Source organism: Elephas maximus, chromosome 1, assembly GCF_024166365.1.
Source record: "Elephas maximus indicus isolate mEleMax1 chromosome 1, mEleMax1 primary haplotype, whole genome shotgun sequence".
Classification (NCBI taxonomy): domain Eukaryota; kingdom Metazoa; phylum Chordata; class Mammalia; order Proboscidea; family Elephantidae; genus Elephas; species Elephas maximus.
The window spans coordinates 55973430-55987670 of record NC_064819.1 but is presented as its reverse complement, the minus strand read 5'-3'; the positions used below and the strand labels follow the sequence as shown (position 1 = coordinate 55987670).

At 41.2% G+C, this 14241-nt stretch overlaps 1 protein-coding gene across 6 annotated transcripts in view; it reads right to left on the bottom strand.

Moving 5' to 3' along the window:
* Positions 1–14241, bottom strand: part of HIVEP1 (HIVEP zinc finger 1) — a 179665-nt gene that overhangs the window by 53809 nt on the left and 111615 nt on the right. For all 6 annotated transcript variants that reach the window (XM_049883809.1, XM_049883844.1, XM_049883816.1 and 3 more), the window contains one exon: positions 2116–8078. In XM_049883809.1, coding sequence (XP_049739766.1) covers positions 2116–8078 — 5963 coding nt within the window. The remainder of the gene's footprint in view (positions 1–2115; positions 8079–14241) is intronic.

Genomic DNA, 14241 nt, shown 5'->3' with positions numbered 1-14241 from the left:
ATTCTGATTCCTGGCGACCCCATGTGTGTCAGAGTAGAACTGTGCTCCACAGGGTTTTCAATGGCTGATGTTTTCGAAGTAGATCGCCAGGCCTTTCTTCTGAGGTGGCATTGGGTAGACTCGAACCTCCAACCTTTCAGTCAGCAGCTGAGCATGTTAACCATTTTCACCACCCAGGGGTTCCTCAGTGTTCCTGGAGCAGCTCAGCCCAGAGACGCCGGTTAGTCCTCACCTTTACTTGACCTCTCCTTTCTTGACTTCCACAATACCACTCTCTCCTGCTTCTCCTCCTTTCTCTATGAACAATCTCTTTCAGTTTTCTAGGCAGATTTTCTCCATCCCTTCAACTTTTTAAATCTTTGTGGTCCCCTAGGATTGTTTCTAGGCCCCTTTCTCTTCTGCTCCTTCCCACTGTCCATGAGAAACCTCAGGAATTACACTTATGCACTGAAGAATCTTTAAACTTTCCACCTGGGCTTCCTCCTGAGAACCACATCTAGCTATGCATTTCCAGACATTTCGACCAAAGCACATGGTGCTTTAAAAGAACTACTTTTCATAGGCACTTCAGGAATATGCATGAAACTTAGTTAAAAATACTCATAAAATACTCATGATCAAGATCCGTCTTTCAAGATTCTGACTTAGTAGATTGAATTCTTGGCATTAACAAAAATAAGGTCCACAAATGGTTTGGATGCCCCGCTTCACTGTGGAAGTATCAATGGCTCTCCACCACCAAGCATATGCTTTAGTCTTTACCTACTTGCCAACTTCAAAGTATATTACTGCTCCAAATGTTAACATTCTCTAGCCATACGGGACTCTTTAGTTCTTTCAACAAACCAAGTTCTTTCTCACTTGCACGCCATTCAACAGACTTAAAGTTTCTCATGTTTGTTTGCCTGAAAAATCCCTATTTTTTTTTAAGACTCAGCTGAAGTACCACCTCCTTTAGAATGTATTCCCTTATCCATATTTCCACAACCTATCAGCAGTGTTAGAGACTTACTTATTTTAGAAGTTGTACTTAAACTTCTACTGTAATACTGATAGTGTGGTATTTTCTTACTGAAAGGTATATATATGTTTATGAGCCTGTATCACATGCTTGTGAACCTGTAGAAGTCAAGGACTTCATCTGCAATGCCAAATACAATACCCAGAAACCAACGTGATATCCTTAGGTACTTTATTTTTAATTGCTTAAATGATCTCCCCCATTTTTTAGGCGAACAACTGTAATGAAGCTGACTTCACAAACTACACAAAATTAAAGTTTCACAACCTTAAACTACTTTATAAGCCTTGCACAAATCAACTTAGTTATCAAGTATATACAGAAAAAAAAAAAAAAAAACCCACTGCCATCTAATCAATTCCAATTCATAGTGACCCTATAGGACACAGCAGAACTGTCCTATCAGGTTTGCCAGGAGAAGCTGGTGGATTCGAACTGCTGACCTTTTGGTTAGCAGCTGAGCTCTTAACCACTATGCCACCAGGGTTCCATGAAGTAGATGAGTTGACTACTTTGTGAACCTTGCCATTAGTACTAAGATGACTCTCAGAGCTATCTTGGAAGAGAGCTGGGATCAGCGTGGGAAGGGAGTGATTGAGTCAGGCGATGATCAAGGATGAGAGTGTCCTCACGAAACGAAGATGAGGGACTCTCCACTCATATTCTGAAATGATATATACCAATCCGTGAACATTCACACCTCTCTTTCCATGCATTATCAGGGCAAAGCATAAACTTAACCTCCTCTCATTTACCAGTAACAACAAAAACTTAGCATAAGAGAAATAGCAAAGTAAAATCATGATTACCTGTACCATTAAATAAAGACTTAAATATTCAGCTCAGGAAAAAAGAAAAAGTACTCAAGGCAAGCTATCAATTCCGAAGCATTTCAAAATAGAATCACTGAAAGGACTCTAGGTAATCCTCTACAGTGCAGCTCCTGGGGTAAACATAACATCCTTTCTCTCAAATAACTACACACACCAGCACAACTAAAACACATATTTCCAATAAAATATTCTAAAGGTATCGAGACATGTTAGAACTAATTTGCACAAACTATATCTGAAGGTAGATTATATTTTTAGTACCTTGCTTAAGTTGCTTTTCCACTTGCTTGAGTAGACCAATAGATCTAATTTGGAATGCGTAGCTACTGCTTGACAATATAGTGACTTTCCGGTCTTCTGTTTTGAATTAAGGAGAGAAAGAGCAACTTTTGTAGGTAAACCAAGTGGATTTGGATTACCAGAGCTTACTGTCCAATCAGTATATGCCGAAGTTTTCTGGTCATTCTGAGGCAAGTGCAATGACTTCTGCCTTAGTAGATAACACCATGTATAGTTGGTTGTGGTCTTCAGACTGGGAAAGGACCGCTGCTGTGTGTCTCCTGCCTTAAACACTGAATGAGTGCTGACTGATTTAATTTCTTGGATGTTGTCACCTTGACTCTTAACCATTGGTGGAGACTTCCTTTCTTGGTTATTGTCTATACTTTTCAAAAGAGAAATGTGAGTATTTTCTGAAGGGACAGGCGAGCTTCTAACTGTGAGAGTTAGTGATGTGGAGGGCCTGATTTCAAATTCTTGCAATTCATTTACAGGTTCTATGATTCCAGACTCAGGGTGGCCTGATGAAGAATTATCAGTTGGTAAAACATCAGTCAAATTAATAGCCTTTCGGCTGATTTCAGGTTGGGAGAAAACATCCTGTTGCAGTATCACGCCTTCGATGGGCTCTGTAGTACAAACTTGCCTCACTAAGATGGGTTTCTTCTGTTTATTAACTTCATTAGCTCTTGAACTCAGTGGTTCCAATGGCCCAATATCTGTCGTGCAAACAGCTCCATTTTCATCTTTAGCCCGCTTCTGGTGTTTTTCCATGGCAATGTCCAAACTGTTTGCTGGGGAAAGCATCCTTTTACTCGAAGCTGAAGATTCTTGTTGGGGGGAAAGTCTACCAACAGACATTTTCTGAGTTATAGGCAAGGATTCTGACAAAGAAGACTTTTGGCACAGCTCCGAAAAAACATTTTCACAGATGAGTTCCTTTTCTGGGTTTGGCAAAGCATTCTGGTAATCTTTTTGCAATTCTGGCACAGAATTTTGTTCTTCGCTGATTGGCACTATAGTAGTGTTAGCCTGGGAAACTGGTTGATTTGATAGATCCTGAGTCACTAGAATTTGTGGCAGAGATGTGACTGTAGGGAAACAGTAGGCTGGGATGTTATTCTGCAGACGCACGGGCACCAGGAACGATGATGACGCCTTGTGTACCTCACTGTCGAGTGGCCCAAGCTTTGGTGGTGGCAGAACACATGAATCGGACACCTTATCTACCAGTTTGGTTGGTAATGCTAATGAAGCTATGCAATGGTCTCCACCACCTGGATCTGAAAGAACTTGATTTGGCAAAGAACGCGTAGGATTAGAAGAGTAAGACTGGCTTGAGGTTAAAACCTGAAGCTGCAGCTGGTACTTGGGAGCGAAGCAATCCTCGCTTTTGGAAGGTGCACACAAGGCAGGACTTGCGTCTGGTTTGTCAGCCTGTGTAGCCACTTTCAGAGACATGTGTGTATTTTGGTAGTTAGAAGATGCATGGATTTGATTTAACGCATTGAGACCAAAAAGCTGTTGAACAGGAAACAAGTTAGTTGAGTTGGACTTTGAAGTTTCTGTTTGCAGGTCCTTAACTTGGGCCTGGGGATGCACGGCATTTGCAGGAAACTCAACTAACGATGTATTAGTGATCTGAGGTCTCTGAAATGGCACGGGGTTCCTGGCTGGAGAAGCAACAGTCTGGAATGACGATGGGGTCACAGGAAGTACATGACTATCTGGAGCTATATTTAAAGATATCTGCCGTATCAACGGCCCTCTTCTTCTCTCTAAGAGGGGCACGTGCCCGGTAACCCCCATGCCGGAGGGGGATGCTGGAGGCTGCACATCAACCAGTGGTATCGCCTGGGGTGCAGTTATGCTTCCACAGTCGAACGACTTGCTTCTGAAGTCAGAGACCTCCATCGATGTCTGCATGCAGTTAATCTGTTCTGACACAGCCCGTCTCATTTCTCGGTGAGCTCCGGGAACATGAAGCATATTTGAGCCAGCCGGAATCATCAGAAACTCTGCTTTGTTTAGAAAATCAATTTTGGGGGAAGACTCAGTTTTAGAAATGTCCTCTATGTCTAGTGAAGCTGAGAAACTTGAGGCATGTGATAAACTACTCTCTCTACTTAGACTCCTGGACAGAGTGGAATCAAAACTTGACTCTGTGGAGGAATGCTCAATCTCGGCCAGCCGAAGCCTTTTCTTTTTTGGTGGCAGTTTCTCTGTCGGCAATTTTGACAACGTTTCACTACGTTGAGGCCAACTGAACTTTTCTGATTTTTCTTGATCGTGGCCTTGGGCTTCAGAGTCCCGATCTGGCTCTTCAGTGACCAGAATTTCTGGGACTTGGATGTTGTGCTGTCGCATGAGTCTTGAGGGCTGTCCTAACACATTTCTTTCACTTGAAATCTTTCTTGAACTTTCTAAAATCTCTCCTCTAAGAGTGTCTGATAACGCAGGCTGATGAGGATGAGAGACATTCCGAGAAGGGTGGCCTTCCTCTTGAAAACTCCCCACTGCTTTCAGAGACCCAGCCTTCACTGTCCTACTCAGCTCCTGGAAGGAAATGGGAGAACCTTTTTCAAAAGACTCAAGCTTGTCAAATGAATTGGGTCTGCTCAGTGAATTTGTATGCTGTATGACAGAGATTCCAGCTCCATGCCTTTTCAACTCTATCTTTTCCTGGGCAGCTGAACTTATCTGTTGCTCCACAATGGTAGCCAGCTTTGGATCTATGGTCTGGTCGGTGCCCCTGGCAACAAGCTGAATTTGTGAGCTTTGCAACTGGATGTTTTTCTGCTGGTGGTCACTTGCTATGGCAGTATTACATTTGGACATAATGGAAGCAGAGCCCAGAGTATTCTGAAGCTGAAGACCTTCTGAGCTTTTTGGAGAAGCTCCACTTTCATTTTGCTGAAGCTCATCGTCATCACCAACACTTTTCATTTTCCGCCTTTTTCTTATCTGGGGTGTCTGTTCCCAGACACCCGTGGAAGCAGCTACTCTGTAGTGCAGAATCTGAGGCTGTGTACTGCTGGGCACAGGGCTGTGTTCTGGCTCTCTTATAGCTACTTTTGTTTTGGGCCCGTGTAACTCTGAGCAGTAGAATTTTTTATGGTTTTCAAAATTCTCCAGTTTTCTATACCTGTTTCTACAGGTTTCACACTCAAACATTGTCCCTCGCCCCTGATGTGATTTCTTCTTCTCTAAATTTGATCCCTGTGCCAGTGACTTGTTCCTTGCTGACACGGTTTCACTAGAGGCATTACATCCTTGATAGCTTTCATCCGTGGACTGCCCAGTACCAAGAGGAACATGATTTTCATTTGTTGAAGAGTCTTCTATCGCTGCTTGTCTGACAAGTGTACGGGGATGTCCACTTTGGGGCATGGAAATGTTGGGTCCTGATACAAAGACATCATCATAGAAAGAGCCAATTTTGTCATCAAATGACTGACTTCCTCTTAGTGGATGAGGGGGAGGTATTATATTTGCAGGTACTGCTGAATAACCTGTGGTGGGCATAGAATTACTTCTAGTAATAGGTAAACAGTCAAGGGAAGGTACAGACAGAAGGAAAACTTGTTTTGATTTCTCAGTCGGGGTGAAAGGGGACTTTGGTATATCTGAACTTGAGCTTGTTCTCCGTCCCACTGGCTTTAAATCAAACTGGAAAGAATCTTTAAATATGTATGATTTGGGGGAATCGATACTTCCTCGTCTTGAGAGAGATGTTCTCCGTGGCTTTACACTATCCAGTTGCTTATCATCAACCAGGGCTTCATTGTCTGAGATAAGCTTTGATATCCGTTCTTCAAGGGTTTTTGTTGCCAAAGGTGGGCGCATCTGACCTGGTAAAACCAATGCTTTCTCACCTGTTGGTAAAGCAGAAGGAGCTAATGTACTGATACGAGATGGAGAGGGTCCATTATTCTTATTTGGCTCTTGTTCAGTGGTGGGTACTGTTCTGGCAAAGGGAGTTGGTGGACTCACTGTTTGATCGGCACTTTCAGAACGGGAGAAGTAACCAGAATCTGTACTTCCTAAACTTCGCGGACTCAGGAGAAGTTTTCCTTGTTGCTCTTGGGAGTAATCAGTAGCCTGCTGCCTTTGTAGCTGGGCATGTCCTGTTCCTACATGAGGCTCTTGTTTCCCTTCTGAGTGACTCATGTCTCTCTTCTGAGGGGACTTCTCGTCTATCTCCAGAGAGGACACGCCTGCTGAATTTGACAGTACCTTTGTCACAGGGAGGTCACTCTGCTTCTGTGCAGTGGGAAGTTCAAGCATGGGCTCTGTCAACTTTGGACTGTCAGTTCTTAAAGAGGACACATTGACAGGGTGGATCACAACTTTTGGTAGCTCGGTCACAGTATGTGATTCGGAAGAGTCCTCCTGTCGTGAAAAGTCACCTGCCCCATGATCTGGATTGCTTGGAACGGAACTGGACTTTGATGAGGCTTCAGAATTGGATACCATTTTCATTATTTGGACAGACTGCAGTTCCATGGGGCCTGGGTCATTGTGTCTTTCATCAGCAGTGCCTTCATCATCACTCTCACCACTGTCTTCTATGTCCGACTGGATGCTAAGTGCTTTGGGAGACTCGTGTGATACGAACAAACCACCCGAATCTGGCTGTAAGACGAGCCCCAGTTTGATAGTGTGTGCGTGGGATTTTTTGTGCTTATACAGATTACTTTTAGTCTTAAATGAAAATCCACAAGTCACACAGGGATAGGGTCGCTCCCCTGTGTGGGAGCGGATGTGCTTTAAAAGCACGCTAGGCTTTGCGCAAGCTCTACTGCAATACTCACAAATATATTTTCCTTGCTTTTTTGGCTTCTGATCTTTCAGAAGAAGATTGCACATTTGTTCTGCACTGTGATTAACAACAGGGGCAACGGGGGTTGAATCATAAACTGGCATGGAGGGGGTCTGTGTGGAATTTGTCAGACTTGTTGACATAGGTGGGGTGGAATCCATTTGCTGGTTTTGAGAGATAACCTGAGTTCTAGTGGAAGGTGAAGTCAGACCTATCGATGATGGTACTGCTATATTATAAACTTGTTCAAGTTTGGCGTTCTCTTGAGTTTGGAGATTCGTCAGGGCTCTTGTGAAACCTGGACACCCTGGAAGCTGTTGACTGGGTTGGGTAGATGGAGAAGCAAAGTGTTCGTGTGGGTCATACGTATGGGAAACTGACTGCGCTGCCGTTTGCTCGTTCTTCTGAGCGGCAGGCGCATGCACCACATATGAGGTACAAGGAGAGGACTGCGATTCAGCGACAAACTCTTGTGAAGTCTGACTGGGGGCATCCGTTGGACTGTTTTTTAATTTAGTAGGTGAGTGTACAGTTTTATTTGGTCTCAGTTTTTCTACCTTAATTGCACAAGATGAGCCCTTTTGTGATAAGGTGCTCAGTTCTGGCTCCATTGCTTTCAATAAGACATCAAATGCAGTATTTGTATAGGAGGAGGAAGGAGTACTACAGTTAGAAGACATACATTCGCCATTGTCAGTCCTGGTTTTACTTGACAAAGAACTAGAGTCACATTTTCCACCTAGGAAGTTTGACTTGGTGGGAGCGGCGCCTTCTGATCTCCATCTGCGCAGTTCAGATGGATGTTGCACAAACAGGGGCTTCTTTGGGGAGAGGGGTTCTTCAGATTTAGAGGTGTCAGCAATTATTCCAGGTGCTTCTCCATTTTGTTTAGTAAATTGCTTCCCATTTTTTATAGGAATATGGTTCTGTTTCTTGTGAGACTCGGAAGCATCCTGAAGAACACTGAAAGATGATTCTTCTATGTTTTGTTTATGTTTTGCCTGAAGAGGATTTCTCAGTGGGGATTTTGGTATTTTTTTCAGTTGATTCTCAGTTACGATCTTTTTCCGTTTCACACCTTTAAGTGATTCTGAAGCTCCTTTAATACCAGCCTCTAAGATGTCTGTTAATACAGAAAAAAAAAGAAAGAAAATTTATTGGCAAAACTGCATACACACCAAATACAGTGTTTTAAAAATTCAGATTATTACCGTGAGGGTATTACAACAATTGAAGAAGGCAGTTTAAGGAAAGTCTATTTTAATAAAACTGCGTTCTAACATTCTGGCAATCTTAAGAAAGTTGCTAATCAAAATCTATGGACACAACCACGTAAAAAACCTCACACTGAGCATTTCTAGAATGTTCTCTCCCTCTCTTGACCCCTATGCCACCGCGGTCCTGAACTAAGCTCTTCTAAAGCTCAACTATGCTCCCCCTTTCATTCTCATAGCCAAGGACTCTGTCTACACAGTAGTGTGAGAAGCCTGGCCTACAAAGAAGGAAATGAAACTTCTAATGCTAGGCATTTGATTGTCTTACCACATTAAGTATCTTATAAAACAATTTCTTGGCAAATTTCTAATTAAGCCTCTAAAATATGCAGTGCTGATATTCTTAAGAGAAAAGGGCTACCATAATTCTTACAGTACATATACCTAATGATTATATTAGTCTGTAGAACTATGAAGTATTACTAACATAGCAATTCTACCGGTGAACAGAAAAATACGAAAGTACAATGACCCACTTATTTGTCTCTTCACCAACAAAACTAAAAAGTCATAATACCATAATGTCCCTTGCTTAAAAAGAAATGACCATTTTAACTGAATAAAATATTCAAGGGTTTGTTTCTTTGTCATTAGTGACAGACAAGATAGGTAGATAGATAGGTAGGCAGGTACGTAGACCAGTAGATGGATTAGATTAGACAGACAGATAGATGATAGATATAACTTATTACAGAGCTAAGAGATAACACACCTCCATTCCTGGTTGTGTTGGTAATAAATTAACATTTTAATGGCATCAGTCCCCCACAATTCTATCAACTATTATATTTTTGAATAATAATTACCTGTCATAATTTTTTTTTTTTAGTCATAATTTGGTTTGTTTTCTTTCATTGGGTCCTTGGGCATATAAACAAAAATTATTCAAGTTTATATCACTTACCTGGAAACTAGAAAAGCCAAACACTTTAATTTCCTATCATTTTCAAATAGCTCTTGGAATGTATGTATCTGAAATTCATATTAGACCAAAATGTCTATACCATAATAACTATTTTGCATTTATTGAAGATAAAAATTCACACAACAGAAAAAAATTCTAGTCATCTTGTGACATCAGTTTGTGTTATATTAGTTTAACAACAACCACACACACAAAAAAATACTAATCCCACTAAAAAATATTTACCCACCATAATCAGAAAAGCAAAAAAAAACAAAAAACTGGTCTCATGACTAAAATATTTGAATAAATAACAAAAAAATGGATTAGCATTGTTGATACTTTTACAAAATGATACTGAGCGAATCTTTATTCTTCTGCAATCCACTCATTTACAAAAGAATGTCTGCCCACGGCTTCCCCTCTTCAAGAGGAATGTAATAAAGTCAATGATGATTTTTATCTGCTCATTAACTCCACCAGGCAAATGGGCAAAATGAAAAATGATAATCACTACCCAGGGTGAGTAGTTTCCCCACCCACTTCCAAAAAAAGCTTGGAGGTGTCTTGTAATGAAAGCAAAAGCCATTTGGGCTGTTAAAGTAAACACAAAGATGAGAAACCACTTGGAGGAGCAGCAGTTGTAAATGGCTGGGAGTCAGACCAGAAACACTAGAGAGTACACACACACACACACACACACACACACCAGACCCACCCAGGACCTACTAAACCAGAGTACACACACACACACCAGACCCACCCAGGACCTACTAAAACAGAGTCTTGGTTGAGATGGATATGTCTTTGTTATGTTTTACATACTTTTTGGAATCACCTTTTATTCGTAAGATTAAAAACAAGTGATAAAAAAAAGAAACAATGCCCTAAAATCCAGAGAAAAATGCAAAAATTTAACCCACAGGCAGAACAGCAGAAACGTCATATAAAAAAACCTAAAACCAAACCCAACTGGAGTCGATTTTGACCCATAGTGACCCTACGGGACAGAGGAGAACTGCCCCATAGGGTTTCCAAGGTGCAGCTGGTAGATTCAAACTGCTGACATTTTGGTTAGCAGCCAAGCTTTTAACCACTAGGCACCAGGGTTCCGAAATGCCATATAAACAAGTTAAATTGTGTGAAAATTCTTGCAGAGAAGTTGTCTATTTTATAAACTCAGGTGGAAGGGAGACTGTGGACAGGTTGATAAAGAGTTTTAAAGAGATCACTCTATACATGTCTTAAACAAAAAGAGTACAATTTCACTTTTTTTATACTTAAAAGAAAATGAAGGTGAAGTGAAAACAAAGGAGATACTTAAGATCCTTTTTTTTTTTTTTCGTAAGAGATACTATTTCCTAAAAATCTCTCTAAAGCTAGGAACATGAAAAACAAATTTTTTTAAATAGAGTTTTTGAACTACATGCTCTAATTTTAGATATAAACTCTTTTCGTGAAGTTTATGTAATACTTACATTCTACTCACGTAGTTGTTTACTCTTACTTCTTTATTTCTGTCCTAGGACTTAACTGGCTTTTCTACACCAATTCATCCCTTCAAAACACTGCACATCCCTTTGCCCTCTGGCAATGCACGTTCATGTGGAGGAGCTCGTTGCCAATCTAGTTATTTCTCCTCCTTGAGGTGGCTTGTGTTTTTCTGTCTGTATGTCTGCAAATTCTTTATTTTTTAAAGTTAATAACAAAATCAGAAGTCAGCTCAGAGTTAATCAATGTATACACCTTTACACCTTTTAATTATTTTTTTTCCTAGAACATAATGGCCCTCTCTGTAAGTGATAGGCCATTTATTTCAGAAAATTTTTCCTCTATTGTATCATCAAATACATTTTTTTGTTCACTTTATTTCTTTGGGGTAGATTCATTATTTCAAACACATCAATTATCTTTAGCTGGATTACCCTTATAAAAATTTAAATTGATTTCACCTTTTTGTCTTCTTTTTTTGCTTTCCCTATAATTAACCTTGGAAACCCTGGTAGCGTAGTGGTTAAGAGCTATAGCTGCTAACCAGACGGTTGGCAGTTCGAATCCACCAGGCGCTCCTTGGAAACTCTGTGGGGCAGTTCTACTCTGTCGCTATGAGTTGGAATCGACTCAACAGCAGTGGGTTGTTGTTGTTATAATTAAGTTCAAGTTTTTTTCCCTTACATCAATAATTAAATTTTCAGGTTATTCAGTTCCTTATTGTTTCAAATTTGTTTGTGTCGGACGAATACTGTCTTGTTCTCATTTTGGTTCCTTAGTTCCGTATTTCCCATTTTGTCTCATTTTGTTGTCTCCTATTATGTTTGAGCTCTAGCTGTAATAAATTTACAATCTTAGTAAGTTCTATGCTTAAAAAAACACTTCTGCTTCTGAGGTAATACCTTCTTCGAGGCTGGGTCTTTGGTCTATTTTTTCCATGTTCTATCTGCTTTTCTACTGACTGGGAAAATGGGCAATGGCAAGGGGATGGTGCTAAGAATATGTTCCTAAAATATTTTTCTGAATTGTGTTCATTCTAAGATTTTGTTGGATCTCTTTAACAGGGTTCACTCCCCTTGTTCAAGGGATAAAGCCCACTCCATCATGGGTGGCTGGGAGGGGAGGGGGTAGAAGAGATGACCCTGAGCACTGGATCAGTCTCTAAACTCATAGGGTTTGTATGTTTGGGGGTTAGGGGTGGATGAGAGAGGGGATGGTGGAGAGATGCAAACGGAGGGAGGGTACCAGGCTATGGAGAGGTGGGAGATGGATAGATGTGAGGTGGATACCCAGACTATCTTTCTAGAGGTAGAACTAAAGCAAGCTGCATGCCTCACTAGTGATTTTCTCTCTCTACCCCTTGTTTCTCAAGATTTGGGTCTGAAATGTACAGAGTGGGTACTTAAGCCATCTGATTAGGAATTACTGATAGAAGCCTCCTCTTGGGAACCAAAGCTCTATAGTATCAGGTGGTAGACCCTTGGGTCTTTAGTGAAGGATACACTTGGGGTCATTTTTTAAACTCACCTTAATCTTGATTAATTTCAAATCTAACTATTAGAAAGAGATGAGTCATTTTCTCCTGCCCCCTTATCTACAGAGAAGAGTTATACAATCATTAAATATTTCTGACTATATTTACAACATCTGACATGTAGTTGCCATAGGCTAAGAGTTAAGAGGATGTATAGGCCAGAACGTATCAAAACAGAATTACATTTGGGGTGGGGGGTGGGTGGGAGGGGAACAGCTCCCATAATAATTTTAAAAGCAATTTGTTGTCATGGCAGTAGTGAAGACTCAAATGAGAATTAGAGAAAGCTGAGGGAAAGAGAGACTATGAGACAAGTTAGCAGAGTACAGTCCAAGGATGGTGACTCTGTGATACATTAGCTCTTACACCAACCTGTGGCACACGCCTACTCCAGGCTTGGTGTAGGTTCATTGCCCCATCTCTGCCGCAGAGAAGGCCTGTGCTTTACATTAACCACTGTATGCTTCTAGGGCCACTGGTTCATTACCAGAACCAGGGCTGGACATGCCTATTGCACACCAGGGATGAAATGACCTTCTCTCTTCACATAGACAGCGTGTACAGCCAGGCTGGGAAGGGAAAAGGGCTCAAAAGAGGAGTCACTGAACTGCAGAAAATGACATTCTCTAACTGGTCCGTGTACTACTGGAAATGGCTGAAAATCAGCCAGAACCTATGGAACAGAAATCCAAACAGAAATTAATTTAACAGATACAAATCACACCGATGAGATGGACCAAAAATGACAGTGTTAGCACTGACAGAATTGTTGCCTTATTGAGCTTTATAAAAAAGCCAGACTCCATCGGATCAGCAGTCAAGCATACATTAGAAAGATCACAAAGGACACTTAACTAGAGAAAGATGAATGGTTGGGGAACTATAAACTGAATTTCCTAGGTTCTGTGTACCTAGTCAGATCATTTTCCAAGGTGCAAGCCTAATGATTAGGGCTTTTGAAAAGAGCACGAAGGAGCCTAGAATACCACTATAACTGGTTCCCAAGATTATTTCCAAAGAACACCAGAATAAAAACAAACAAGCTTCCTGGCTCAAGAGAGCATTTGAGATGCTAGGTAGGTTGTGGCAAAGAAAAGTCTTAAGGTAGGTATCATGGATTGAATTGTGCCCCCCCAAAATATGTACCAACTTGGCTAGGTCATGATTCCCAGTATTGTGTGATTTTCCACCATTTTGTCATCTGATGTGATTTTTCTATGTGTTGTAAATCCTACCTCTGTGATGTTAATGAGGCAGGATTAGAGAGAGTTAAATTAAGGAGGTAGGACTCAATCTACAAGATCAGGTTGTGTTTTAAGCCAATCTCTTTTGAGATATAAAAGAGAGAAGCAAGCAGAGAGACAGGGGGACCTCATACCAGGAAGAAACAAGAGCCAGGAGAAGAGCCTATCCTTTGGACCCAGGGTCCCTGCACTGAGAAGCACCTATATCAGGTGAAGATTGATGACAAGGACCTTCCTTCCGAGCAGACAGAGAGAAAAAAGCTTCCAGTGGCACCCTGAATTCGGAATTCATCTAGCGCCCTGAATTCAGACTTCTAGCCTACTAGACTGTGAGAGAATAAACTGCTGTTTGTAAAGCCATTCACTTGTGGTATTTCTGTCATAGCAGCATTGGATAACCAAGACAGTAGGTAACAGCCATTGTGTTGAGTCAGTTCTGGCTCACAGAGACCGTGTAGGACAGAGCGGAACTGCCCCAATGAGGTTTCCAAGGAGCAGACGGTAGATTCAAACGGCCAATCTTTTTTTGGTTAGCAGCCGAATGCTTAACCACTGCACCACTAGGGTATTGTAAACTATAACCTGAAAGTGTGTTTAATATCCTGACTTGATTTTTTTTTCCTCCAGATTTACACAGACACATGTTAGTGTGAAAAAGTTTCTCTCTCTTTTGGGCCTTGGGAACACAAGGCACTACCTGTTTTGTAACAATTGAGAGCATGAATGTTGGGTTGGTAGTGATAGTCGGTCTCTGATGTAAAGCAAGAATGCCTGAGAAAGATCTGCCAGAGAGTCTGCTGAGGTGTTGTCTGTACCTGGGAGAACACAGCTAGTTTGGG